This window comes from Apteryx rowi, unplaced genomic scaffold (assembly GCF_003343035.1).
Source record: "Apteryx rowi isolate R43461 unplaced genomic scaffold, aptRow1 scaffold_504, whole genome shotgun sequence".
Taxonomy (NCBI): Eukaryota; Metazoa; Chordata; class Aves; order Apterygiformes; family Apterygidae; genus Apteryx; species Apteryx rowi.
In genome coordinates, this window is record NW_020450766.1 from 608748 (window position 1) to 634568 (window position 25821).

The 25821-nt window shown below is 40.5% G+C and overlaps 1 protein-coding gene across 1 annotated transcript in view; it reads right to left on the reverse strand.

The window, feature by feature from the left end:
• Positions 1-21956, reverse strand: part of CLCN4 (chloride voltage-gated channel 4) — a 38355-nt gene extending 16399 nt beyond the window's left edge. Inside the window, exons 1-5 of the mRNA XM_026079914.1 lie at positions 21926-21956; positions 9857-10008; positions 9392-9491; positions 5780-5967; positions 63-185 (exon numbers count right to left, since the gene is read on the reverse strand). Coding sequence (XP_025935699.1) covers positions 63-185; positions 5780-5967; positions 9392-9491; positions 9857-10008; positions 21926-21938 — 576 coding nt within the window. The 5' untranslated portion in view covers positions 21939-21956. The remainder of the gene's footprint in view (positions 1-62; positions 186-5779; positions 5968-9391; positions 9492-9856; positions 10009-21925) is intronic.
• Between the last annotated feature and the right edge of the window lie 3865 nt (positions 21957-25821).

Genomic DNA, 25821 nt, shown 5'->3' on the forward strand with positions numbered 1-25821 from the left:
GAAAAGGCCACAAATAATCTTTTCTTTGGGTTTTGGATATTCATCCATGAAGAGAAACTCACCTCTGGGATTCCAGAGCCACAAGCATAGGGAGCAAACACTCTGACCAGAGAGACTGCCAGGAAAGCAAAACATAGAGCCCACATAATGTATAGAAAATAGTTTAGAATGTAAGCACTTGCACCCTAGAAAAATAACAGTAACAAACATTGTTAGGCAAATGCAGTTTGGTGACGCTCATGCTTCTGCTAGGGATCATGATAGCATGGAGCCAAGTCTTTTCATTTACATGCTAGCTGCTGCTTTTACTCAGGAAGGACAAACTACTTTATGCACTCCAACAATTTTCTTATCCATGTAATATATATTTAACCCAATCCATGCAGTCTGTTTGCAAGAGACCCAAATGACTTACACAGAACATCTTTCAAACACTAAAAAATTAAGCCAACCATGTAAAGTTCTGAAACATCAAACAAATCTGACATAAGGGTAAATACAATTGGCATTAAAAAAGCATCCGATGAAGGAACCTGTTGTGTTCATACTATGGCAGTTCTCTCTGAGGTACTGGCTCTGTTTAGTAATCCCCTTGCCTAATCATAATGGACAAGAAGTGACAGGGAATGAGACCCTGAAATCTTTTCTTCTGAGGGCTGGTGTTCAAAGTTGAGCTCTCCGTGCTAGTGGCAATCCTTTCAAATTATATCCCTGTGTATATTAGTAACCAGTTCAGTTTACAGAGTGGAAGGGTAAAAACATAAATACATCTTTCCTTCTAAATGACACTATCTATGATAGATTTGAAAATCATTTGAAAACATGATAGCTTGACAGATCCCACTCAAACACATCTCCGTCATTTTTGCCCTGATATTATAAAAGCATTCCAGTCTATAAAACCTATCTTCAAGCTAAATAGCTTTACTTTACGGACAGAATGGAAATGATAATTAGCCATGCTTGACTGTGCATTGCTGTAGTGAAAGTGTAGTCTGTAGTGACCTTCAAGTTCTCTGCCTATCTCAATAGTGAAGTCAAAATTACAGTTAAAATCTGCATTAAAATATCCTCTTCCTTCACAGGAATAATTTTTGAGATGAGTTTCAACAAAATGTGTCTTATGCCAAAACCACCATCTAGACAGATGAAAAAGAACACAGTCAGAGGCATCAAATTGGTACAAGAAGTTTAAGCTGTCAATAATCTCCTCCAGCAACATGACACTACAGAATAAAAAGAGATGAACCTCAGTGCATGAACTGGTACGTATCCTTCACCTCTAAGTGAACTCTTCCTACAGGATGCAAGCCCAGCTGCTCAAGAACATCAGGGCCCTTGTCTTTGCTCTGCAGGACAGAAGCCTGGATATCAACATTAAGATAAATCAAGCAGGAAAACAGGCATTAATCAGTTGTATCATGTCTTCAGTTAACAGAGCTGGCCAGACCAGTTCCCAGACAGAGAAAACCTAGAGTTGAAAAGTCTCCCTGTTCACAGTCCTGCAAAAATCAACCTTTAACAGCATGGATGCTTGCTAGCACCATCTTTCAGGTCTCTATCCAAAGGAAAAGACAATAGAGAACCACTGCCCTTATCCTGATGGATGTATTCGGAAGAAGGACAATTCCTTAGGTTCCTGCTGTGCTTGTTGATGTTATCATCCAGGTTCACTGATAACAGCAGCAGAGCAATACATCATCCCAAATGCCCTGAGACTAAGCAGTCATGGATTCCACACTCACAGTGATTGACATCCATCTGTAGTAATCATGAATCTTTGTTGCTACAGCTGAAGGCTGTCTGTCTCATTTCCTTGTGAATGTCTTCTCCTAGTGTTTTCAGTTAAAAACAGCTATGGCAATATTCACTCTTCCTCTAGAGAAAACTCTGGATATGGTGCCCCAGGGCAAAATTCTCTCATCAGTGTGAACCTGGATTAGCTCCAAAGAAGACCAACACCGTTATAACAATTTCGTCCTAAACTGTTGAGCTAAAGCTGTAGTTTTGATTCCAAATTCACTTGAGTCAAATTAACATTGTTTCTTTTAACTTCCTCCTCTTTCACATCTCAGAAGTCACATGAACACTGTGTCAGCTCGTTACTACAATCACACATACACCCACTGCACTGTAGCCAGACCCCATAAGGGTCTATGTGGCCAGTTCAGTCTTATCCCTTGAGACAACTCTAACTGTTACATTTTCCAGATATCTGGCATTCTGCAGGTCCAGTCCAGCAATTTTAATGATTAATAATAATAAAGCCTTTGGGAAGAGAAGTAGCAGTAACTCAGTATAGCAAATGGCTGATTCCTCATTCATTGCATGCCATTCCTAAGGCCCTGAATAAGTAAAAGTCTTAAGCATGTACACTGGAATCAGAGGCTGATAAAATTCATAGGCAGAGATGACCCTGCTAAGACCTTTTTTTACAAGCAGCTCAAAGGACTGACCTTGGCAAAAACAGTGATGAAGCAAGCAACTGAGGAAAACTTAGGATTTTAGTTTGCAAGAACTAGCAATATTTCAAATCTGGTTTCGGCCTAATGCAGAATGAATGGAACACAATTGAAAACAACCCTTACAAACACAGGATACTGAAATAAAATACATCCTTCAGGATGCCATCCATCGCACACTGATACTCCTGTTCTACAAAGCTTGAGAACTGTACTCTGACATGATCGAGGATCTCACAGCTTGCAGACTCCCTCCTGTGGACTCTACAGCAATGTCTCTCCTCAAGGCTCACCAGCCTGACAGATTCAAGGCTGTTAAAGTGGAAAGTAGGCTCCAGGTACGGTATAGAAGGGCTTCTATGCCTTGCAGTTTTCAGCTTTGTGATAGGAAATCAAGAAGCACTAGCATAGGAATCCAGCCCATCACTGGATCCAGTGTCATGAGCCTTGAAGAACACATGGTCCTCTCTCTGCCTGTATAGACGTGAGGCACTAGAAATGGGGTCCTCAGCTCTGGTGCAATTTAGGTTAGGACCAAGCTGAATCTGCAGAATAGGGAAGTTTTGGGTCACCATATGCTGGCTAGAGAATCTGCTTATGATGTAGCTGAAGTGGGTGGCATCTGAAGTGCTTTTATGCACCCACTGCAGCCGAGTGAATTTGCACCTTTGAAAATCTCCTACATCAGAAAATTCTTCACCTGTTCTTTGGAAGTGATTCAGGACCAGAGGGATGAACAATATTACTGGCCTGTAAAACAGTGATTAGGAAGAAAACATAGCCCAGTATGTTTCTGATGTGCTATCATGTTTTCCATAATAATTTATATCAAGATGCTGCTTTGGGCTCATTTTATAAGAGGACTAGAATGAAATCATTTTTAAGAGATGCCATAGGAAATGTCACAATTCTCAGCGAGAACATAGGTACAGGGCTTATTACAATCATAAATGGCCAAAACCACATGGAAGACCTGGTCTAAATCTTAGTCCTCAAAATGTCAGCTTTAGTTGGCTATGAGAGGAGTCACAGTCATGCACAAAAAGAAGACAAGTCTGACCAGAGTATCTTTAGGGAAATTTCTCCAAGAACTTTTTGTCTAAAATGTGCTCTAAATCAGTCCTTCTGTGCACTGCTGTTTTATAGGTCTGTTACTCAAATGTTTAGTGTAAAGTGAAGCAACTTACAAAGAAAATGAAAAATTATCCAGAAACCAAACTAAACAGAATGTATTTTAATCGCTCCTAGAGGATTCTGTACAAGTACAGAAATCATGCACAGCTTGCCCATATTGTAAATCTTATGCTACAGAGCAGAATTTTTACTTTCCATATTCACATTTTTGGTGTGGTATTGGTCTTTGACTGTGATTTCTGTGTAACAGTAATAGACAGCCATAATATTAACATTACAGTATCTATTGGGTCATGGCAGCCAGAAATATACAGATTTTAGAGGACCACTTGTTTTGAGCAACTAAAACTAACTCAAGATGAACTCCCCCCATCCCACACTGTGACAATATACTAGGGGATCAGAAGCACAGTTTGACTACAGAGTGAGCAAAGTTTCACGGTGTCCACCTAGATGCTACCTTTTTTGCAGCCCACAACATACAACAGTCATGACTTCTGAGTTCATGTAGCAGGTAAAAGCAATATATATTCTCAAGGACATGCTCCATTTATATACTCCAGCACTTCAGAGTGACAACATGTCAAACATGCATGGGATTTCCAAATCCCATAACGATTGTAACATTCTCTCTTTTTCTCCCTTCCCATATTTTTTGTTCCTTTAAATTACAACATCATCCACAGTCCTGCAACTTTATACCAGGACAATATCTCTTCAGTGTTACAAAGAGACAACCATCTGTTTATGAAGACCAACAAAAACCTAGTGAACCTCTGGCAAAGGGAAGTTTAGCACTATGAACTAACAACTGTACAGAAGAGATTTCTGCCTGAGAGTAAATGGCGGGAATATTCAGGAACAGTGAGCACCTCACTATTTTCGCTACTGTTAATTAGAACTATGGAAAATTGGGCCATACATATTCACAGACACTCTCATCTAGTGTTACTTGCACTGTAAACCTAAAGTAGCACTCAGCTGAACACAAATGACAAACTCCTGTATGGCAATGAAGCTGCCCGCACAGACTTTCTGCAGGATCACCTCCACACTGGGGAAGACGTGAGGCAATCTCTCTGTCTGTCTGAGTCGCCCATTTTTGAATTCAGACATATCACCTGGTCGGAGATGCTTTCTCCCATTAAAATATACCTTTTTTCCCCAACTGTGGACCAAACTGCATTACTAGATATTAAAAAAAGAAGTCCCATTACACACTTCAGGATCCGATAAGCCGGTTCTCTTCAGTGCCACATCCCTCCCACCCATATTCAGTTTTGCCTCGTCTGAGTCACCTATGGAAATGGAAGATTTTTTTTGACACAATAATTTTGCCCAAAAGACTGAGTTTTGAAGTGCTCAATACTATTCAGTACATTGAATAACTTAGGTCAAAAATTAAATGGATTGTCATATCTTTAATAAGAGAATCATCTGCTAAAAATATAGAAGGGTTTTCTTTGATGTCTTCAAAACAAAACATTCACATATTTTTCTTTGAAGCAGCATTCTTTGTATTAAAAATTACTACAACTGAGAAAAAGGGAGAGAAATAAGTTCTTAAAATATAAGTTTCATATCAGTCCAGATCAGTTCTTTCCCCTCCCTTTCTCTTCCCCTCTCCCCTTGAAAATTTTTTAATTTGGCCATCTCCCAGTGAGTTCATTATTTCCTCAGCTTTTGGCGCTAGCCAAATATTTTGCTATCTGATAAAGAAACTGATTTCAAAGGCATAACAAGCAGTTCATATGCAGTTCCCACTACTGCTCACAGCACTTGAATACAAAAAAACCCATCTGCAGCCCTGAAAATTTCTTCCTAAATATATTTGTCAGGGGCAATCTTTTTTCTCCTAGAAAACTGTGTTTAAAAGAAAAGTTTGGATAGGAGCTTAGGTCCTCCAGTGGTTATGTTATGAGTGTTATGAAACACTGCTTTGCTTTAAAACTGATAAAAAAGAGCGAGATCTCACACAGTTTTCCAATTTCCATTGCACATGACACTGAAACAATGGGACCTATCCCAAGGTAAGCAGATATTGCTTGTGGAAATGTTTCTTTTACAACACTCAGTTCATTACTTTCTCCTTCAGAGGAGCTCTCTGGAGGGAATATCAGAAGGTATGAAAAAAGGGCATTCCCTAGCCTGCCTAGACCCCAGCCTAATCAGGTCTCCCATACCTCAGACTGGTTTACAAGAAGTTCAGACCATTTCTGCCACTGGGGACATTTGTCCCTGTCATCAAATGTAGTTTCATTAGACGTCCAGCAGCACTGCTCATGGCTGTACCAGAATGCAGATAAGCAGACACCCTCCTTCAGGTCTGTCATCCAATCCACAGCTAAATCTATCACTCCAGCCAATGTGCCTGGAAAAAGAAATGCATGAAAAGAAACCATGGCATACAAAATATCAGGAATTACCGAATCACAGGGAAAATACATCTAATTATAATAAAAGCAAAAATACACAATCTGGGGAACTAGTTGCAAAGGCATTACTAAAGCAGGGCCTGATACTGCAGCCTATTCCAGACAGGTGTACCATTAGCCTGAGGTCATTGGGACTTCACTCAGGGTCTCTATATACATACTAGGCTGCAGGACTGAAGCCACACGGTGTGTTGAAGGGATGGGGAAGGAGAATACATGTACTTTCCCACAGTTATACTGGCCGCAGCACAATGACCTTGAAAAAGAATGATTTCAGAAACAATAAGGAGGCCAAATTCTGACTTATGAACTTAAAGGAACCAGATCACTGTTACATTCATTAGCAATCCAAATATGCAGAATAAAACTATTCCTCAAATCCTCTCTTTGTAAGACTTGCACTTTATTTCACAAGCAGTTAAGCAGGTTTTCCTAGGAATTACACAGAGCAACAGTGACATCCAGCGGCTAACTGACAGAAAAGTGTAAAATCTATATTGAGTCCCCAGTGAAAATCTTGGTTCTCTAGTATATTTGCTAATCGATCAAAAAAAAAACAAACAAAAAAACCCCACACCTTTCCACGGTACCAGCACTGTAAAACAGATGTGTCCCCACAATTACCAATGCAATACCAGCATGAATGCAAAGGATGGATGAAGCCAGAATGCAGAAATGACATACTTGCTTACTTGCTTTTGGGTCCCTATGTGCTTAGTTACTGGAAAACATTAAACCGCCAAGTGATAAAAAACACAATTAATATTTAAAAAAAAACCTCACATAAAATGGAAAGTCTAAAATTGTTTCATAGGTAGAAGTCAGTAACATTTTTATGGTTAATCATTTATTCAACAAGCAATACAATTTCAGGAAACCATTCACAGATTTGAACAGAATTTATCAATTCATTTCACCAGGAGAAAAATGCTGAAAAAGCTTGGGAAAAGGCTAGAATAGTGGGAGGCACAGTCATTGGAACTTATCAGGTTTCTTGAGGATTTCAGAATGAACTTCCATTGCAGACTAGAACTGAAACAAACCCTGGGGGTTATTTTTACTAAAATGGGAGTGCATGAGTGTATATTTATCACAGTCTCTAGTTGAGTGAGGTGAGTATTGACCGGCTTGTTGCTCAAGAGCTTGCTCTGTTTTTCAAACAGAATTCTCCATCCCAGATGCTCCAAATAAGGTCAGCCATGGCCTTCAGCTTGGGTTCAACACCTCTGGCTAGTGTACAGCCTATCAGGATCTCTCTCTTCCCATCTCACTTTCCCATCAGATCTTTTGTGGAAACCACAAAATAACATATTTTAATAAATTACAGTATCAACTGCAGAATCACAGAGTATTTGGGGTTAGAAGTCACCTCTGGAGATTGCCTGCTCCAAACACCCTGCTCAGGCGGGGTCACCTAGATCAGGTTGCCCAGGACCGTGTGCAGATGACTTTTGAATATCTCCAAGGAAGGAGACTCCACAGTCTCTCCAGGCAACACGTTATTCAGCCACCCTCACAGTGAAGTGTTTTCTTGTGTTCAAGTGGAATTTCCTGTGTTTCAGTTTGTGCCCACTGCCTCTTGTTCTGTCACTGGGCACTACTGAGAAGAGTCCAGCCCCATCTTCTTGACAGATATTCCCATCAGATATTTATAGACATTGATCAGATCCCCCACAAGCCTTCTCTTCTCCAGGCTAAACAGGCACAGCTCTCAGTCTCTCCTTGTACATCAGACACTCCAGTCCCTTAATCACCTTTTTGACACTGTGAGTCAAAGGACTTGCTTCAGTAGCTCCATGTCTCTCTTGTACTGGGGGAAGCCCAGACTGGACACAGCACTCCAGGTGTAGCCTCACCAGGGCTGAGTAGAGGGGAAGGATTCCCTCACTCAACCTGCTGGCAACACTCAGCCTAATGTAGCCCAGGATACCCTTGGCCTTCTTGGCCACAAGGGCACACTGCTGGCTCATGGTCAACTTTGTGTCCAGCAGGACCCCAAGGCCTTCTCCTCAAAGCTGCTCTCTAGCAGGTCAGCCCCCAGCCTGTGCTGGTGTATGGGATTATTCCTCCCCGGGTGCAGGACTTGGCTTTTCTCTTTGTTGAACTTCATGAGGTTCCTCTCTCCCCATTTCTCCAGTCTGTTGAGGTCCCTCTGAAGAGCGGCACAACCATCTGGTGCATCAGCCATTCCTCACAGATTTGTATCATATGTGAACTTGCTGAGGGTGCATTCGAGCCCATCATCCAGGTCATTAATTAAGATTTTGCACTGTACTGGCCGCAGTATCGACCCCTGGTGGACACCAGTAGTGGCTGGTCTCCAGCTGGACTTTGTGCTGCTGATCACAACCCTCTGAGCCTGACCGTTCAACCAGTTTTCAATCCACCTCACTGAATACTTATCGAGCCCGTACTTCTTCAGCTTGTATATGAGGATGTTATGGGAGACAGTGTCAAAAGCCTTACTAAACCATCAAACCACAAAATAAATCACAAAATAACATATTTCGTCAAAATATGCCAAAACGTCACTTCAGCAATGACGATTTCTTGAGAACCTCCCCAATAATTCTCAAACTTTTAAACAGCTATAATAAACACATTAACTTGATCATTGGTAAGCAAGAAATTCACACTGAACCTGGGTGGAAATTGTGTGAAACTTTGCATCATGCTGTTACCAAGCAGACTGATACAAGAGTGCCCTGATATAACTGAAAAAGCATAAAAAACGTTAGCAGTGCAGTTTTCCAAGTTGGAAGATGTGCTAAACTGAGTGGGAGACAGGAGAAACTTGGGAAATTAATGAATTTGCTATCTGAGTTTGAGCAGGTTGTTAAATATGTAATATCTGTCTGGCTTGGGAGCAGATTTGGAACTAAGAATGAAACTGTATTTTCCCTTCCTGCACGTATAGAGAAGATAACCCAGTGAATCTAGCAGTTTACAAAGCTTCCCTTTGATCGTACATAACCACCATTCTCTTTCTCCACATCATAATATGCACTTACAGAATTAAATTAACTGAAGACAAGTTAAAAACCCTAACAAATAAAATTTACTGGTGTGACTCAAAGGTTGGGAAAGTCAAAATAGTCCATCATGGGTAAAGCACTCAGATGCATATTTCCAAAAGCAATAGAAAATCCCTTTATTTGTGAATAACATTTTTTCTAGGTCAGCACTCAGCAGGAGACTTTGCAGGTGAGTATTTTCATTAAGTACTATAACTATGTGGATGCATAACTATCTTTTAGCTTGAAACATCAGCACACAGACAATGAAGGAAAACCAGAAGCAGATGGCACTGCAGCAAATCTGGGTGAGATGGCTCTGGACGTAGCTCTAACACACACATACCTGCCAGTAGTCCTATGAGAAGCATTACAACCCATCCTGACCAGGCATCCAGCAAACTCTTGATGAACTCCCATATGGATTCCTTACTTTTGCTTGTGATCTGAAATAATATATATTTATGTAAATATATATACATGTGCATGTTGCTGATTCAGGCTGACAGTTTCACTATACCATGTTTACAACAAAAACTATTTCACTTACTGGACTGTATACACAGTTCCTCAGCTCCCTACTCCCTCCAGTCCCAGTCACATTTAGAGACGGTCCTGTTCACTTTGATTAAGTGACAGAAAGCATTTTCATATTGACAAACTCAAGACACACAACATACATATTTTCATAAATCCTACTCGAATTATACAACCAGGTAGGAAACAAGAATTCTGGAAACTTGCTTGTTTTTCTGCAGTTAGGACGACTGTAACTCAGGGGCTGTGATGCATTAAAGCCTATTCCCTTTACCTTTCTGTGCCTGTCAGTGTCACGTGATTTCTCTCGCAGCCAGTCAATAGTGTGGAAATCTTCGTAAGTCCCAACATCAGGGAAAGGCTCATCCAAAAAATCCATCAGGTTGCCAGAACCATTCATGTCTCCTGCATTAACCATATTAGGGTCTGTACGTGGGGGAAGAACAAGCATTTCAATAAATCCATGTAGATTTGCCAGACACTTCAGAATCAAGTTTTCCAAAATCCCACCACAAACCACAAAGTCAAGTTAGCCTCAGTCAACACTCCTAGGAGGCACTTATTGAAATTTATGCAATGCCACTAGGAGAAGTATACTGCTAAAGACTATTCCAATGGCTTAACAAACCCTTAAAAGCACATACAAAAAGCACAGTGTCAAAGGGCAGAATTACCAGCTTTCCCAAAAACAGAGCCCCAAAACCCAGGATGGTTCAAGGGTTCCTCTGCAACGATACATCCTGATCACATGCCTGAAGAAGCACCTGCCTGCTAGGAGGTCATCTAGTAGGCAAGGTGACTAGCTCAGAAAACAAATGATAATTCACTAGAATTTACTACTCATCATGGCAAATCAGAACTGCACAGCAATGCACATGGCACTGTTACTCATAATACTACAGTGTTGTCTGGTTTTTCACATGCAGAACTCCCTGCATTGATGCTCATTTCACCCACCACTCAGAACAATTCTTTTAAAAGGCTAAATTTGAGAACACAATATATCTACTGCATATAGGCTCTGGAAACGCAGTATCTTCTTCAAGTTTTCTTCTCAAGGACTAGGAGCAGAACTACTGTTGGGGGAACCTGGGTGGTTACCTTCCGTCCCACAGACAAACAGTCCATATTTGCTTTTAAGAAAGTAGGAAGAGAAACAGCCACTGCATGTCCTGTTAGAGCACAAGAGGAAATGTAAGGATAGCCAGCCCCAAGCTGTAACAGCCAGCTACCAGAGGGCACTTGATAGTTAGAAAGGAGATCAGCGTAGGCTGTGAAATAAGATACACTCTAGAGCCATAAGAGTCACTCTAGAAAGCAGACTGAGTGGACGTTTTCAGCCCGGAAGTTCCTGGGGAGATGCTCCCTGGGTTTACAGATTCACAGATATGAAAGAACTAAAATATCTATGCCCATTGCTCTGTAGTCCTGGAAACTCTGTCTAGTTTTTACGATAATCATAAGCAAAGCATAAAAAAGTTGACTCAGAACCACCATACCTCTCTCTCCCACAGAGACTTCATGCAACATCTGCTAGGTGCAAAAATGACATAGTCTCCTTCATTGAAAGGTCACGTCCCAAGATAGTCGTTAATATGACAGACTCCAGAAAAGTCTGACATCATGCCTGATGAGAGGAGCTTTTAGTAGCATAAGAATCTAGTAAATAAAGTCATTTAGGCACACACGGTTGGATTCTTCTATCTAACTTCAGCCACCCAGAAGTTTGGTGTCTAGACTGTAACAACCATCTAAACTACCTCTAGAGACAGAGAAAGATGTGTTGCTCTAAAGACCAATTAATCACATCCATCCCAAAATAGGTATCCAGGAAATGGGGTCTTTGGGAGAGTACCCAGGGTCTGTAATCTAAAGTGGCTAGCTTAAATGTGGCCAGCTATAGATGAGGTTAGCATGACCTCAACAATAATACACAATAAAAAAAATGATGATGGATACAAACTTTAGGAATTTTAGAAAATCAACTCTGCAGAGTTTTTAACTTCTTGAGAGATATAAGATAACTTCTGCAGGTGACTGATAAGGTTAGTACAATACTAAATACTGTGACCTGTATCTTTCTTCTGATACAGACATCATGATTTCATATGTACATAATTTGGATCTTTGAATCAGTGAGAAAATATCCCAGTTCTATAATTAGAATACGCAAAAGTGTGGCAGATAAGTTTTAATCAACTGTCCATGAACCCTAATCTGTTGCTATGCTCAGCCCTCTTTATTTACTTCTTTTTTTTCCCCTTTAGTTTTCAGCTGTTTTACTTGAATCCTCTCCATTTAATTTTTTTCTCTGGTGGTGATTTCAGGGATATAACAAGTATCAATACTCAGTTTTGTGAGTGTCTGCTTCTTTGCACTCTGCTGGATAGGACTTTTTGGACTACACAGACAATGGGCTCAGCACAAGCAGCTGAGAAAAGCATTATCTTACAGGCAAACAGCAGGTCACCATTACAATTTTATAGAAGCACTTTTAAGTGCAGAAATCAAATAATCTCCAAGCACCATGGCATGTTTGTCTGAAAGAGAATCAAACAAGGGAGTCACAGCCTGGGAAAGGAAACCAAATGCAGAACAGGTGTCTCATACAGCACTGTTTGAGTGCAAATAATCTGCCACAGGACTGAGGCAATTTAAAACGCAGCAGTTAAAAGGAGTGACAATTGAAAATAGCAGTACTTAGCAAAACAGATGAGAACACACTCCTACATTTCCTAAGGGAAATAAGAGTCTGAAGGTGGGATGCTGTGGCTGACACCATACAGCTGAAGTTGCAAGTGGATCTTGACTTCAGTGTCTTGTAAACCATGACTGAGAACTGGAACAGGAAGCTGAAACTAGGTGAATGGATCAGACTATGCTATTATTTTGTACCACTGTGCTAGGAAGACTTTACACTGATATTTTGCAGGCCATTTACTTCAAACCAATTATTTCTGCATAGTGAAGAAGTACCTGTAAAGAATATGCAGTTCAGACTGCTTGCCTGCATCTAGGCAGTCCCCCCTATAATATAAACAAACTTCTGGGAACTGATGTGCTGAAAATATTGGCCTTTTTCCTTAATGCTGTGAGAAAACTACCCAATACACTGGTTATACCACATTAAAAAAATAGCTTTTTAAGTATGTTGCCAAGGTTTAACACATGACAGTATTGTGATGGATAATACTAGGCCAGACCACAAGTATGTAGGATAATTACAATCTCAACCTGAATCTACCCAAAAATACATGCTACAGAACACGTTCAGGGAGAGAGAAAAGTCCTAGACACCACAGGGCCATGGAAGACTTAGAAAACAAACAAATTTTGGACGCTAGGTAGCTTTCCAGTACCTTGATGTAGAGATTGCAGCTGTATGATTATCAGCCTTAAACTTCACTTCAAATACCATACTCTTAAAAGCAGAGATGTGATATCAGATCATGAAAGTCCCAATTACATTAAATAAACTCGAGCTATAGCAATTGTGAACTGAATACTACAGAGTTCCCATCTCATGTCCTAAGTGCAAAGCACCAAACATATTTCTTTATTTCTCTTTATTTTACATTTATTAATCTCGCCTAACTTCGGCTCCTGAAACAAAGCATCTTCAAAGTTTATTTCAGGATGAGCTAACTTGTCCTCTAGAGATGCTTGTTTCTCTACCGGCAGTACTGAGCCTAATACAAATAGTCATAGATATTTTAGTTTAATGCACATAGGTTAAGGGCAAATGAATCTCATCCAAAGATGAATTGTAGCCAGGTGTACCAATCCACTCTGATTGATGGCAAAAGTATGAGCATTACTGATGTGAGTTGTCTCATCTAACATTAGAAATCTACACTAGACTCTAGACACTGGAATCTAGACTCCTTTCATAGCTGATGAGGAGAAAGAAGCTCTTTTCAGGTGCAATTTAGGTGTTGTTTTTAGACATCTACTTTAGAATGGGGTGATTGTTCCCCAGCAGCGCCAATTTCCATTCACTGATCGCAGCTGTCAGACCGTAAGCATTCACATCTCATCAAATGAGCCTGACCCTAACAATACAAAAGAAAACATCGCAACACAGATATATGCAGAATTAGTAAGGAGTGCAACTCTCAACCATTCCTGCCACATGAACATCTAAGAGATCTGGATACTCTGACAAACCTTATATATTGAAAGGTCTTGAACCTTTCTACATTGCTGGGTAACTACTTAGCATATGCATTTTGTCCCTTTGTCGTTCTGCGTCTTAGATGTCCTTGCTATCCTTTTCACTACTTTTGCAGGTGCTGATAATTTGCATAACAGCAAATGTTTCCTGCTTGGTCCCCTATTCTTTTCCTAATAATTCCTGACATTCCAATAGCTTTTCCTAGGGCACACATCCAACATTTTCATTAAACAGACTGCTATAACTCCAGGATATCTTTCATGAGAGACAGTGGCTGGTTTGGAGCCTATAATTTTATGTTCTTCTGGGTCATTCTCCTCATTATTCTGGCTTTATTGACTCTGATGGATATCTGCTATTTTATCCCCTGTGACTTAATATGGTGAGATCCTTCTTCAGCTCTTCACAGCGAGCTCTCATTTTTACTGAATAGTTTAGTACATCTAAAACTGAGCATTTTTTCCAATATTCTGTTCTAATAATTGTAAATAGATTCTTGCTAAAAGCTGAGTAAGGAAACAAAGAAATTCAACTGAACCGAGTATTTCCTGAACTCAGAGGGCTCCTTCCAGAAGTCTGATTAGCAGATTTCCTGGGGTTTTGACCCATCTCAGACCACTGCTGTCCTGTAGATGGAGCAAGGTCCTGGCAAGGATCGATTCATAAATCAAGAGAGGCCATGGTGCCAGACCGGGGATTGAGCCTCTCCTGACTGCCCCTAAACGTCTTCCAGAGACCTTGGGTTAGGTCAACCTGACATTCACTTCCAGATCTCCCAGCTAACTTCATTTGATGCTTGATATTTTAAAGTCAGAGAGAAGCAGACACTGCCCTACAAATGCTGAGGTGTGGCATGAGAGAAGGTGGAAGTAAGGATAAAAGATTAAGCCCCAGGATGAGCCCATGAAGCTCAATAACTGTAAGAAGCCAAATAATTGAAAAGTATTTAATCACTGAAGCCTCCTATGAAAAGAGGGCAAAAAAGAGACTAGTGCCTGCAAACAAGCCCAGGATACTAGCACAGTGAGCAGGAAGAGGCTGGGACACACAAACAAGCACAGCAGGTATCACATGGACTTTAGTTCTCTTTTGTTACATTCACTCGGTTTTTATTATTTTTTAAAGGACTAAAAGGTAGTATTGTTATTTTATTTAAGGACATGTTTTTTCTGCAGGTGTCTCAGTGAGTAAATTCATCTTCTTGTGATTCAGACCAGCTGTATGATAAAACTTAGCTCCAAGCTGCAGTATATGGAAGAGTGATAAATTATATTTATAATGGAAATACTGACAACCTCTCAGCTTCATAGCACTGTTGCAGCATGTATGAATGTAAAAACCACAGAGAGAAGAGCTGTATTGATGAATTGACATTCTAGTTATTATGTTGACTGATCTGAACTGAAATATATTTGACATGGCAAGCACAGACAAAAACATCCCATGGTTCAAAGAAGCTGAAAAGTATACTGATGGGAAACAACTAGCTGAACAGTCATCAAAGAAAAAGTCTTGGCCTTTGCCTATTGCTATTAGACCTGCTAGTTCCATGCTACATTCTCTTCATCCTGTTTTCTGTTTTAATTGGATACATTGCACTGAAGCAGGCAGTAGACTTTTTAATGCAATTCCAACAAGTTTCAAGTTACTTTCAACAGATCACAGTTACTGAATTATTTTAACACCTAAAATATTTCTAGTAGATGAACATTCACCTATATGCTTTTATCTTTATGCTGCTTTGCTTGAAGATAGCAGTCTGGGTTTTGCTATGCGAAACATAACAATGTGCAAGCAGCAATGGCTATCTCTTTCAATGACTATTCTGCCATAGCATAAGAAGGAAATAAATCTGGTAAGAGGATGAGGGAAGAAAGGGGAATCCTAAAAGAGTGTTGCAAGTTCCTTAATTCATATTTGTTTGGCGTGACTTTTCCAGGGCATCCAAAGCATCATCTATTCCATCTCTATCAAATGTGACATGAGTTAGCTGACACGCAAAAGCAGAATGCAGTATGCCTCAGGGCTTTCTATGCTGTGGTGCCAATATACATATAGTGAGAAACCAGGGGAGGTTCTACTTCACATGCAAGGCTTTTTAAATGATTTACAGTCATTTTAATCATCACTCCACCAGAGGTGAACACATCACTGATCTGAATGGGTGGTCAGATAAATTGCGCTCATACTGTGTGATACGACAGCATGCACTGCACAGACTAAAGGGGGCGGGGAGGCAGAGAAAACCCCCAAGATTTATTTTTCATAGCATCTGCTTATGAACATTGCAATCTTACCATTTTATTAAATGGCAAAAACATAATAAAACTCCTTCGTACTGATGGATGATTTGTCATTCTCCACGGCCTTGATATTTATATTGACTGTTCTGAGTATTGTAAGCTCAAAAAAGCCAAACATTGTGCCCCAGTTTCACGGCTATTAACACTTCTTGCCACAAACTGCTCAATATGACCTGTCAAGCAAAGGCATCTCCAAACCTATGATTTTTGTGAATTACTCTGTCAAGTGAAATGGTCTTGTTATTCACTGACTGCTGTAGTATTGTCATTTCCTGGCATAGACCCATTGTCTCAATCTACAGTCACGAAACACGATGTTTCTGCTGCTTAGTGACCATAATCTTTGCAGACCCTTCAGAGTTGAGATAGAGTTCATAGACCTTCAGGCACGCCCTGCCTGCACCCTGAAGTGGTCAAGTCACAGTGCGACCTGGGTGCTCTAACCAGACTCCATCCATTCTCCATCCCAAGGGAGTTACACCTAGTCATACAGATAGAAACAGAGAGCTCTCCACCTAGGCCTTGAATCTAGAGCATTAGGAGATCACTGCTGTCTACAGAGCGAGCTAAAGAAGACAGCATTCAGAAAGAGGCTCAAATGAAGGCTTCATGAGTCAGAAGAGGATATTGTTGAGGACCTGTGCAGGAAAGTGGTCTCAGAACAGAAAGCAGTTACACAGCAGCCACAGTATCACCTAGCAGGAGAAAATAGGCACAACAGTGTAGAAAATCAGCGAGCAAGGTTATTACGAGGTCACTTTGAAAGAGATTAATAAAAAGTACAGTGAAAAGATTAGGGATCTGAAGCAAATGACTTTTGGAGAAGGGGCTGGGAAAACTAGGTTTGTTTAGCCTGGAGACAAGGAGGGGAAGGGGAAAATGTAATTCCACTTCCGCTATTTAAAAGGGGGCTATAGAGAAGACAGAGACTCTTCTCAAAGGTGCACAGTAAAAGGTCAAGAGGAAATGGTCACTAGCTGCAGCAAGGGAAACTCCTTTGGGATGTATGAAAAAAAAAAAAAAAGGAAAGAAAAGAAAAGAAAAAAAAAACAACAGAATTCTCTGCAGTAAGACCAACTAAGCACTGGATAATGTTGTCCATAGAGCTTACATACACTCTATCCCTGGATGAATTTCAAAACTTGACTGGGCAAAGTCCTGAGCAACCTCATGTAACTTTAAACTTGGCACTGCTTTCAGCAAGAGGTTGGACTAAAAGACCTCCAGAGGCCCCCTTCCAACCAAATTTTCTGATGATTCTCAGTGTTTAAGAATACACAGTACCAAAGTCTGTCTAAGGAACAGAACCTGTGGGGATCTCCAAGTCCAGTTTGACAAGGTGGATGCTTTCCAGCTCTGTATCAGCATGTTATTGTTTTTGTCTTGTTCATGTTTAGAGCAGTCCCAATCTGAGTCACCTCACCAGCCAGCTTCCAGAATGCCAGTTACAATAGTTTTCATCTAGATAGGCTTTATGATTTCAAGGTCATACTCTCACATCTGGACTGTTCAGATCAGATGTATTTGTTCCATTTTTTTCAGGCCACGTTAGATGAATCAACAAGGACATTTCTGCTTTGAAAGGGTAGAAGGGTCCAAAAAGAGGTCAGGGAAGTGACAGCAACATATGAAGATGAACAAGCTATCCATGAAAGAGAGCAGCCTTCTATGGGTGGCAATGGATGCTCAAGAGGAAATGAATAGTGTGGCTCTAGCAGATGGACACAAGTTGCACTGCAGCTCTCTGTGCTCCCATCAAAGCTGCTCATTCAAAGAAAGGGTTGGATGAGCTGAGGAGACAGAAAAATAATTTATTCCATTTTCTTGCATACTGTAGATGTCAACCTTAAGAAATAGAGCTGCATCCCATTCTGCCAATGCAGGCCCTAACATCGTTTTCTACGTAAGGTCAGCATATAAACAGCTAATGATGTCATGCCCTTGCAACAGAGGGATGGTTTAAATCAAAGATGTTTAGAATTTGTTCCAAATACCATGAAAAAGGTATTCAAAACTCACGTATCATTTATAAATATCAGTGTTGGTAGAAGCACTTTGCAGACACCTGTAGACAAGAGTGTATGAGAATAAACAAAAAGAGATGAAATAAGGGTTTGAAGGTCAATAGAATTTTCTTTTCTTTTCTTTTTTAAAGGGACTTAGATTTACTCACAAAGTTGGCGGAGGAAAAAAAGACCCCCAAAAAACCAACTATGTAAAAGTCTACAGAAACAAAGACAAGCAAGAAAAGGCTCCGCCTTGCTCCCTCCAAGAAGAAAAGGAACCGAAGCCAAGCTGTGACTGTCTTGCCCAGCCCACAAACAGGCCTGTTCAACCTCACTGTCACATCAGCCTACCTGCCTCTTCCAAAGACATCTAATAAATTGTTTCTTAGCCTTTTACTTTCTATGTAGAATATTTCATAATGTTCAAGTGATGATGTGAATAACTAGATAATTCAAATAGTTATTTACATGATTATTCCAAAAATACCTGATTTTGTGAGCAAATATCACATAGGTAGCATCACTGGGATCCACATTGCCATATACTGGAGGTGGGAAGAAAGGCCTCATATTTCATTTCTTAGTTTCTGTCAGTTCTTTGATATATAGAGATAAAAGATATTTGTGTTTAGCTCCAGAGACTGAATCTCAAAGTATTATGAAAACTAAGTTGTCCATGTCTATGATATAGGAAATCTTAGGGTTTGGGTTTTTTTTAAAAAAAGACTTCCACATCAACAACTAACTACACACGTGAGCAGATGATCTAATAAAGCTATATGACATCTCATTCCACTCAGTATGTAGGAGGCAGTTAAAGGGTTATGAAACATTCTTCTAAATAAGAAGTAAAATGCTATCAAGTAATGATATACAAGATATCTTTAGAAAAAGCAAGCAGGCTGAATCACTGGTGAGTTAAACTGGCAGTTTTCCGCAGTTTGAAAAAGATCCACAGGCAATTTAAAACTATTCATTTTAAAAGCCTCAGACTGAACAAGCTGGTTGATTAATTATTTATTCTGTCTTAACAATGTTTTTGAAAAATGTTAAAATGGCCTTGAATTAGAGCACTCGTCAGAAACTAGACTCCTGACTCGTCAGAAACTAGAAAAACCTCAGAGCCTGGTTACAGGCCTTTTTAGAAACATAATACAGCACACAGGAAGTGGAGAATAGTTAAATTGGGAAAATACAGAGGGAAGAAGAGATTAAAATTGGCAAATTCATTTCTTATCATTCTAGGATTAACTGCAGGGCTCCCATACTTGAGTAAATAATACAGTAAATTTCTACCACCTCCCAAAATACAATAGCAGATAGGCTGCAATGTCTGGAACATTATTTTAAAATATTGCAGCATTTTCATGTATGGCTCTATTACCACATAGTTTCTTGCTATGATAGGGGGCAGGCAAGCTAAATACAGTAAATCTTTGATGTGCAGTTTTACCCTGCATAACCTCTATGGAAAAAATTATGAAGCCACAGCAGAGCTCAGAAAACATAGGGCATCAGATCATAGGGGAGATGTCCTGGAAGAAAGGGCGGGGGGAACACATTTGGGATAAAAGATGGAAAACTGAGGCACAAAAGACTGCTCCAGACTGAACCACAATCTCTGAACATTAGTTCTCAACCACTGCACGTGCTAATGGCACGAGTGCAGCGGTGATAGCAGAGCTGGCCAGAAGCGCAGGCAAAGCGAGGCACGGGGAGCCCCGGCGCACACGGCAGCTCAAAGGGCAGCGCAAGCCGTGTCCTTGGCAGCACAGTGGGAATGGGAGTTCATAACAGACTGCCAGGACTGCCCTCCCCTTTTTGGCAACAGGAGCAGCAGTAGTAGCAATTCATGGCCTGATTCCCTCTCTCCTGTCCTCCTCCTGGGAAGCCTCTGAATTACAAAGCTTCGCCCTGCCAAAGCAGGATCCTACCTAGGCAGCGTATTAGCTGCAGCTGCTTTGTGCTCTCAGCCTGCTCCCCGCTCTTTCCCAGGTTATTTCTCCCTTTTGAGGCAAATTCCGTTTGGTAGGGAATACCCAGAGTCTGGTCTCAGTTTGAGTTTTCTTGGAAAGTTTGAGCAAAATGAGTTCAGTTCAATTATGTTAGAAAGGGAAGGGAAGAAAAGCCCAGCTCTTTCCCTGCAAGTTCCAAGTGGGAGTTTTGCACTCCTATAACTCAAAATTGGCTCAGGGTGAAAATGCTAAACTTGCTTTTCTTTGTTGTTTCCAAAGAGTCTTAAAGGTCCCTCCAAGAAGTTTGGTCAGTTAATGCTAGGGATGTAGAAAAAGCATGTGTGAAGTATTGCTGGCTACAGAATGCACTTCTTTTGCATTTTTCAGGCTGGGCTGAAATATCTTTATTAAAGGATGCCCCTCTGCTAAATCTGCTCTGATTTAATTGGCTAAAATTCAAAACCCTAGAGAATGTTGGGTAAGAAACTAGTATTTGGAAGACAGGAGATCTTGGAAACCAGGCTATCAGTTTAGTAGCATGTACAGCTTCTATTCTCAGTTTCCCTCTAGCGCCCTTACTCACAAAACGTGACTTTTTCTGGGTCCAGTGGCTCGTGGAACAGCTGTTCTTCCTGCCACAGAGCTCCAAACCAGGGCTGAAGCGACAGGGGTGCTGCACGGTTTTCCTGTTTGCACCACACTCTGCTGAGCTTTGCAACCCTTGGTTTTAGTTCTCAGGGCTGCTTTTTATCCCCTCACTCAGAAAATGATTGGATTAAGGGAGAAAAATACAGCGCTCAAAGACTGTGAAAAAGAAAATACAGAGAGAAAAGAGTTGCGCAATCAGAAGGGAGGTACCCTAGATTACTCCTAAAAAACTCTCCCCTCAACTGGGATCTTTAACTTCATTAGCTGTACCTCTCACTAAAAACCTTTTAAAGTATTCAGCTTAAAATAAGATTGATATATCTGCACTAGAAAAGCCATTAATCTGTACTATCGTGTCTCCTCTAGTGGAGGCAGCGAATCATTTTCACGAAGGAAGATGGCAATATTTTCCAGTGCACAGGGCACTGAATTTTATTGCTGCATGTGACGCTGATCTGCTGTGCATTTGTAGACAAGTTACTTCATATCTCTGTGAGGAATTACCCATCTGCGAGACTGGGAAACCCTTTCTTTGTGGTGTGTATGAGAGCAAAGCATTAGGTGTTTTATGAATAGTGATCTATGGTACTCTTGCCAGGGTTTTCCATTTCACATTAACTGTGAGTCATGTGTGATTTTTGTTTTTTTCTGGACTACAGACTACAAAAGAAAATTGAGAAAACCCAATAGTTTTTTCTTGTGTATGTATGCATGCACCACAAACTAATTAGACTCCTACTGTACAACCTGGTTCTGTTTCACTAAACAGAAGACCAACACACACACACACCTTGGGCATCTTACAAGCTGGAAACTGATGGCAAAAGCAAACTGGATAAGGACTGGTACCTACAGGCACTGCATTGCTGTTTGCAGGTCACACACCAAGTTGAGCTAAGAGCAGGCCGGACCCAGGAGAGGCTTATGCTACATAATGCTAACCATCAAAACACCTAGGTTTTAGTTACACACAAGGTGATGCCGAACTGCACATTAAGCACCGGTGGTCTCTATGGGGCAGGCAGGGGGATGACAGCATGAGGCAGTCCAGAGTGGGCTCAGCAGGACTCACACACCGCACTGGAGAGCCCCATCCGGGCCACTCCGCTGCCGCCCTCAAGCAAGGCAGGGCCGGGGGCTTCCACCCATGTTACCTGATGCCTGCTCATGTCAAATACACCAACAGGGTTCGAGCCTCACTGCTTTCTCCTTTCCAGCACAAGCACTAGGCTACAGTCACGACCCCACTTACTTTACCTTCCAGTCCCATGAATCTTCAACTTCCAAAATCCGCCGCCTCCAAAAAGGAGCAATGCCTGCGGCGGGGTGGTTATGGCACTCTCCTGCTCCAGGCAGACAGGAAGGGTCTAATGATGGGGCAGACCTTTCACTCCAACACCATCTCCTTCCCCTTGTCCAGTCATGTTTTAAAAGGCACCAGCCACTACCTTCTGCGGCAGAGAGAAGGGCACCGCCAGCAACCTAGTCACACAATTTATTTGAACAAAGGACGGGATTTTCAAGAATAAAAACTTCCTGCATGCTGTGACTGAAAAGTCACCTGACTATCTGCCTGATGCTGCTGTGGCTGAGTCATCCTCCATTCTCCGGCAAAGGCAAAAAATTATTCATCAGAATTCTTAATGCATAAAACCAGGATAATTTTCTTTTTCTGACTGGTTAAGGCTCATAAATGAAATCACCCTTTGCATTCTAGCATTTGTATTAAAACAAAAAAATATATATATAAAAATAAAAAACAAAAATAAATAAAAAAGGCAATCCAGGAAAAAACCCACGTAAGACTCAACATATTTTCTCTGCAAATATATGTCTCTATATATTTGTACAGAGCACATAATTAAACACCCACAGCAGAAAACGAAAACAGACTCTGGACTTTGCTATATAAATACCAACAGTCCGAAAAATCCATTTTGTGCAGATTTTTCAGCATTTTGGTGACTGGCATTTTGTGTAAGAAGTAAAAATCTGCTTGTCATCTCTTATGTCCTTCCTGGAAAATATTTTTTTCTTGCTTGTGCTGGACGACAAACAAAGCCTATCTTACACTACAGCAAATTATGCAAGAAACCTGCCAGGCTAGGTACTTTCAAACCGTGCCAACAAAAGTTAATAATAAAGGAAAATCCTATTTCCACAAATACATTTGCTAACCCCCTAAGCAAGTTAATCCTCTTTCCTTTTTAAGCTTAGACACATCTATAATAACTTCCTTTAGGCATCCAGGAAAAAAACAAGAACATAACCAAAACAATATTGCTGTTTTCCCTCTCTGCATGACTGAATGATGGCTGCTCACACAAATACAGAATTTAGCAGACACATGAAGGACCCATACCAAAATACATGGACAATGGGCCTTCTTCAGCTTTAAAGCTCCAGCTGGCAGCATTTCTACTGGAGATGTCAGCCGGAAGATCAGTAAAGAGCTAGCAAGCAGCTTCTGCACTTGCAAACCCTCTGCTTTGCACAGAAACTGTTTGCTTTATTTTCTGGCACAAACTCTACCCAATAGAGCTGGAGCTCGGGGATGGCAGCACAGGAGCAACTGGCAAATCCATTTTTCAAGAATTATGCTGCTTACCTGCAATGCAACATCATTTAGCCCAGTCCCAAAGATTTTAATAGCATCCTTTCTTTGGTGGTATGGCTGCAAAAGCAATGATGTCATGGGGAGGAAGCAGTAACAATCATGTGACTGCATCCTCCGTCTATAGGATATCTGATAGGGGACGGAGGCAGAGAGAGACAGTTTGTAATCCAGCAGGATTAAACTGAAAGCTTGTTTACCCTTCCCTACGTATTTTGCGACCATTAAAATGTCTACTGCTTTTTTTTTTTTTTTCCTATTGACCTAACTATTTTTAAAAAGGGTTTATTGGGGGGGGGGTTTGCAACAGCAATAACAAACACATTTTTCATGAGGAAAAAGCACATTAAGAAGTATGTTGCATGCAGATTAAGTATTCTTATTGACACTGCAGCAATGCCCAGGTGTCATAATTATTTTCTTTCATCTTTATGAAACATGTAATCACAGCAGCTTGGAAATGAGACAAACTGCAATTTCATCACCCCTTGCATTTTTCCTTCTCCCAGTGCTCCATTTCAAGCTTATCCAGACTGACCTCTCTGTATCACATTCAAGGTTTGCAAGCTTACCTCAAAGGTTTAGTCCCTCTGTTGCCTTTACTTCACCCTCCTCATTCTCCCATGCCTGCATCCCTCCACCCCTCCTGCAGTCTTCTGCCTTTTCTTCAGTGCAACTGTTACTGTTTGAAAGATCCTCTCTTATATGCCAGCCTAGTCTTTCTTTGCAAAACTTTGGCTTAAGTTTTCCCTTGAAATATTTCAAAACCAGAATATCCTAAAATGTTTTATTAAAAAAAGCAATTGTACTGACTTCCACATTTTGGTTAACAGTATGTTACACTTCAGAACCACTATTTTTTAGATTTTCACTATAGCTTACTCTACAGTGTATTTTTGAGTTCTACAACAGAATAGTAATTTCAAAAGTTCTGATTGTACTAATTTTGTATGACCCTCTAGGATTACACTCTGAAATACATAGTTTACAACTGTTCTTTTAAGGACATAGTATAAATACTCAAGCATGTTTGTACACATGAAGTGTTACGTTTTATATCAGGACACTTACCTTACTGCTCATTTTCCCTTATTTGAATACTGTGCATATCGGTTTTACTCTTAAGGGCATTCGGTGAAGTGCTTTGTATTACCAAGCAGATGCGACAGCTCAGTAGAGGGAAATCTTGTATAGGCACACATGGAAATAGGAACGAGCCACAGAGAAGGCACATGTGGTTTCCACTCACCTCAAAGGTAAGGAGCACAGTTTCGGAAGATTTTTTTGTCCCAGTTCATGTGGACAGGTGTTTATGGATGCGCTAAGCAAACAGCCTGGCCCAGCAGATCTAGCTGGTTGATACAGGGTGTACAAACCGTTTTTTTTTTTCAGACTGGCTGCACAGCTCCTCCAAATTTTGGCTTTAGGCTGCAGACAGTTCCTGCACTCCTTATATCTGATATGATACCCCAGCCAGAAGCCACATATTTTGGATTTTACTAGGAAATTTCAGCACTTAGCTTGCATCACCTTAAGTTCCCACACCTTTCTGGAGCGTCCCTTTAGTAAAGAGATTTGCCTATGACCTGCATACACAGTATTGCAGATCTCTCACCATCATTCATAAATCAGTAACAGCCCCAGGCCCATCTAACCATGTCAGTTAAGTGTGGAAAACTGACAGAAAAGTCTTAACTTCCTGCCACTGTTGCCTGCTGTCTGCTCCCATTAAAACCAATATTAATACGCAATTGAATTCTGTGGAGGAAGTTAAACAAAAGCGAGCACTTAATTTATTTTCCTTTTAATGTATCTGCAATTTTCCTTAATCAGGTTATGAGAGGGAAATAAGGAAAACAGCAAGGAGCATTTAATCGATCAGACACTAAACATCTAAATTTGGGTATTTATGTGCTACAAGACACATTATATGATGCTAATACCATATCCTAGACACAGAATAGTAATTTGTTACACTAATCAAATGAGCAAGAGGCTCTCAACCCTCCATTTTCTCCTGGACAGAACTTCTAAATTAATTTCCTAATTTTCTCTTGTCTATTACTGCAGCTGAACTCATCCAGTCTCTTGCTGGATGTATGTTTTTAGCTTGATGGTCTAATTGCAAATACACTAAAGGGACAGAATACATAATTCAATGTAGAAAATTATGTTCTATAACCTAGATATGTATGTTCAACTTTCACAGATTACAAGAAATTACAATAAACCAGAAAAGGTTTATATTGACATTTTTCAAAGTACCAGCAAATCATTTAATTGACATCCACAGAGTTCAAAAACTTACCACAAATCAACTTTACTCTTTGTTATTTCCTTCTAATTATACTTACTCAACTGAGCAGTCTCATGAAAAAGAAAATACTGTTTATGTGATGTTTTAGAAAAGACTGTTTTTGTGTTTGCTAGCCTGCAGTTTTCTGAAGTCCTTCAAATCTCTGTAAATGTATTTTTGTCCTTTCACACATATATCCCCCTATAGCTAAAAAATAGACTCGATTCAAAACAAGCAGTAAAG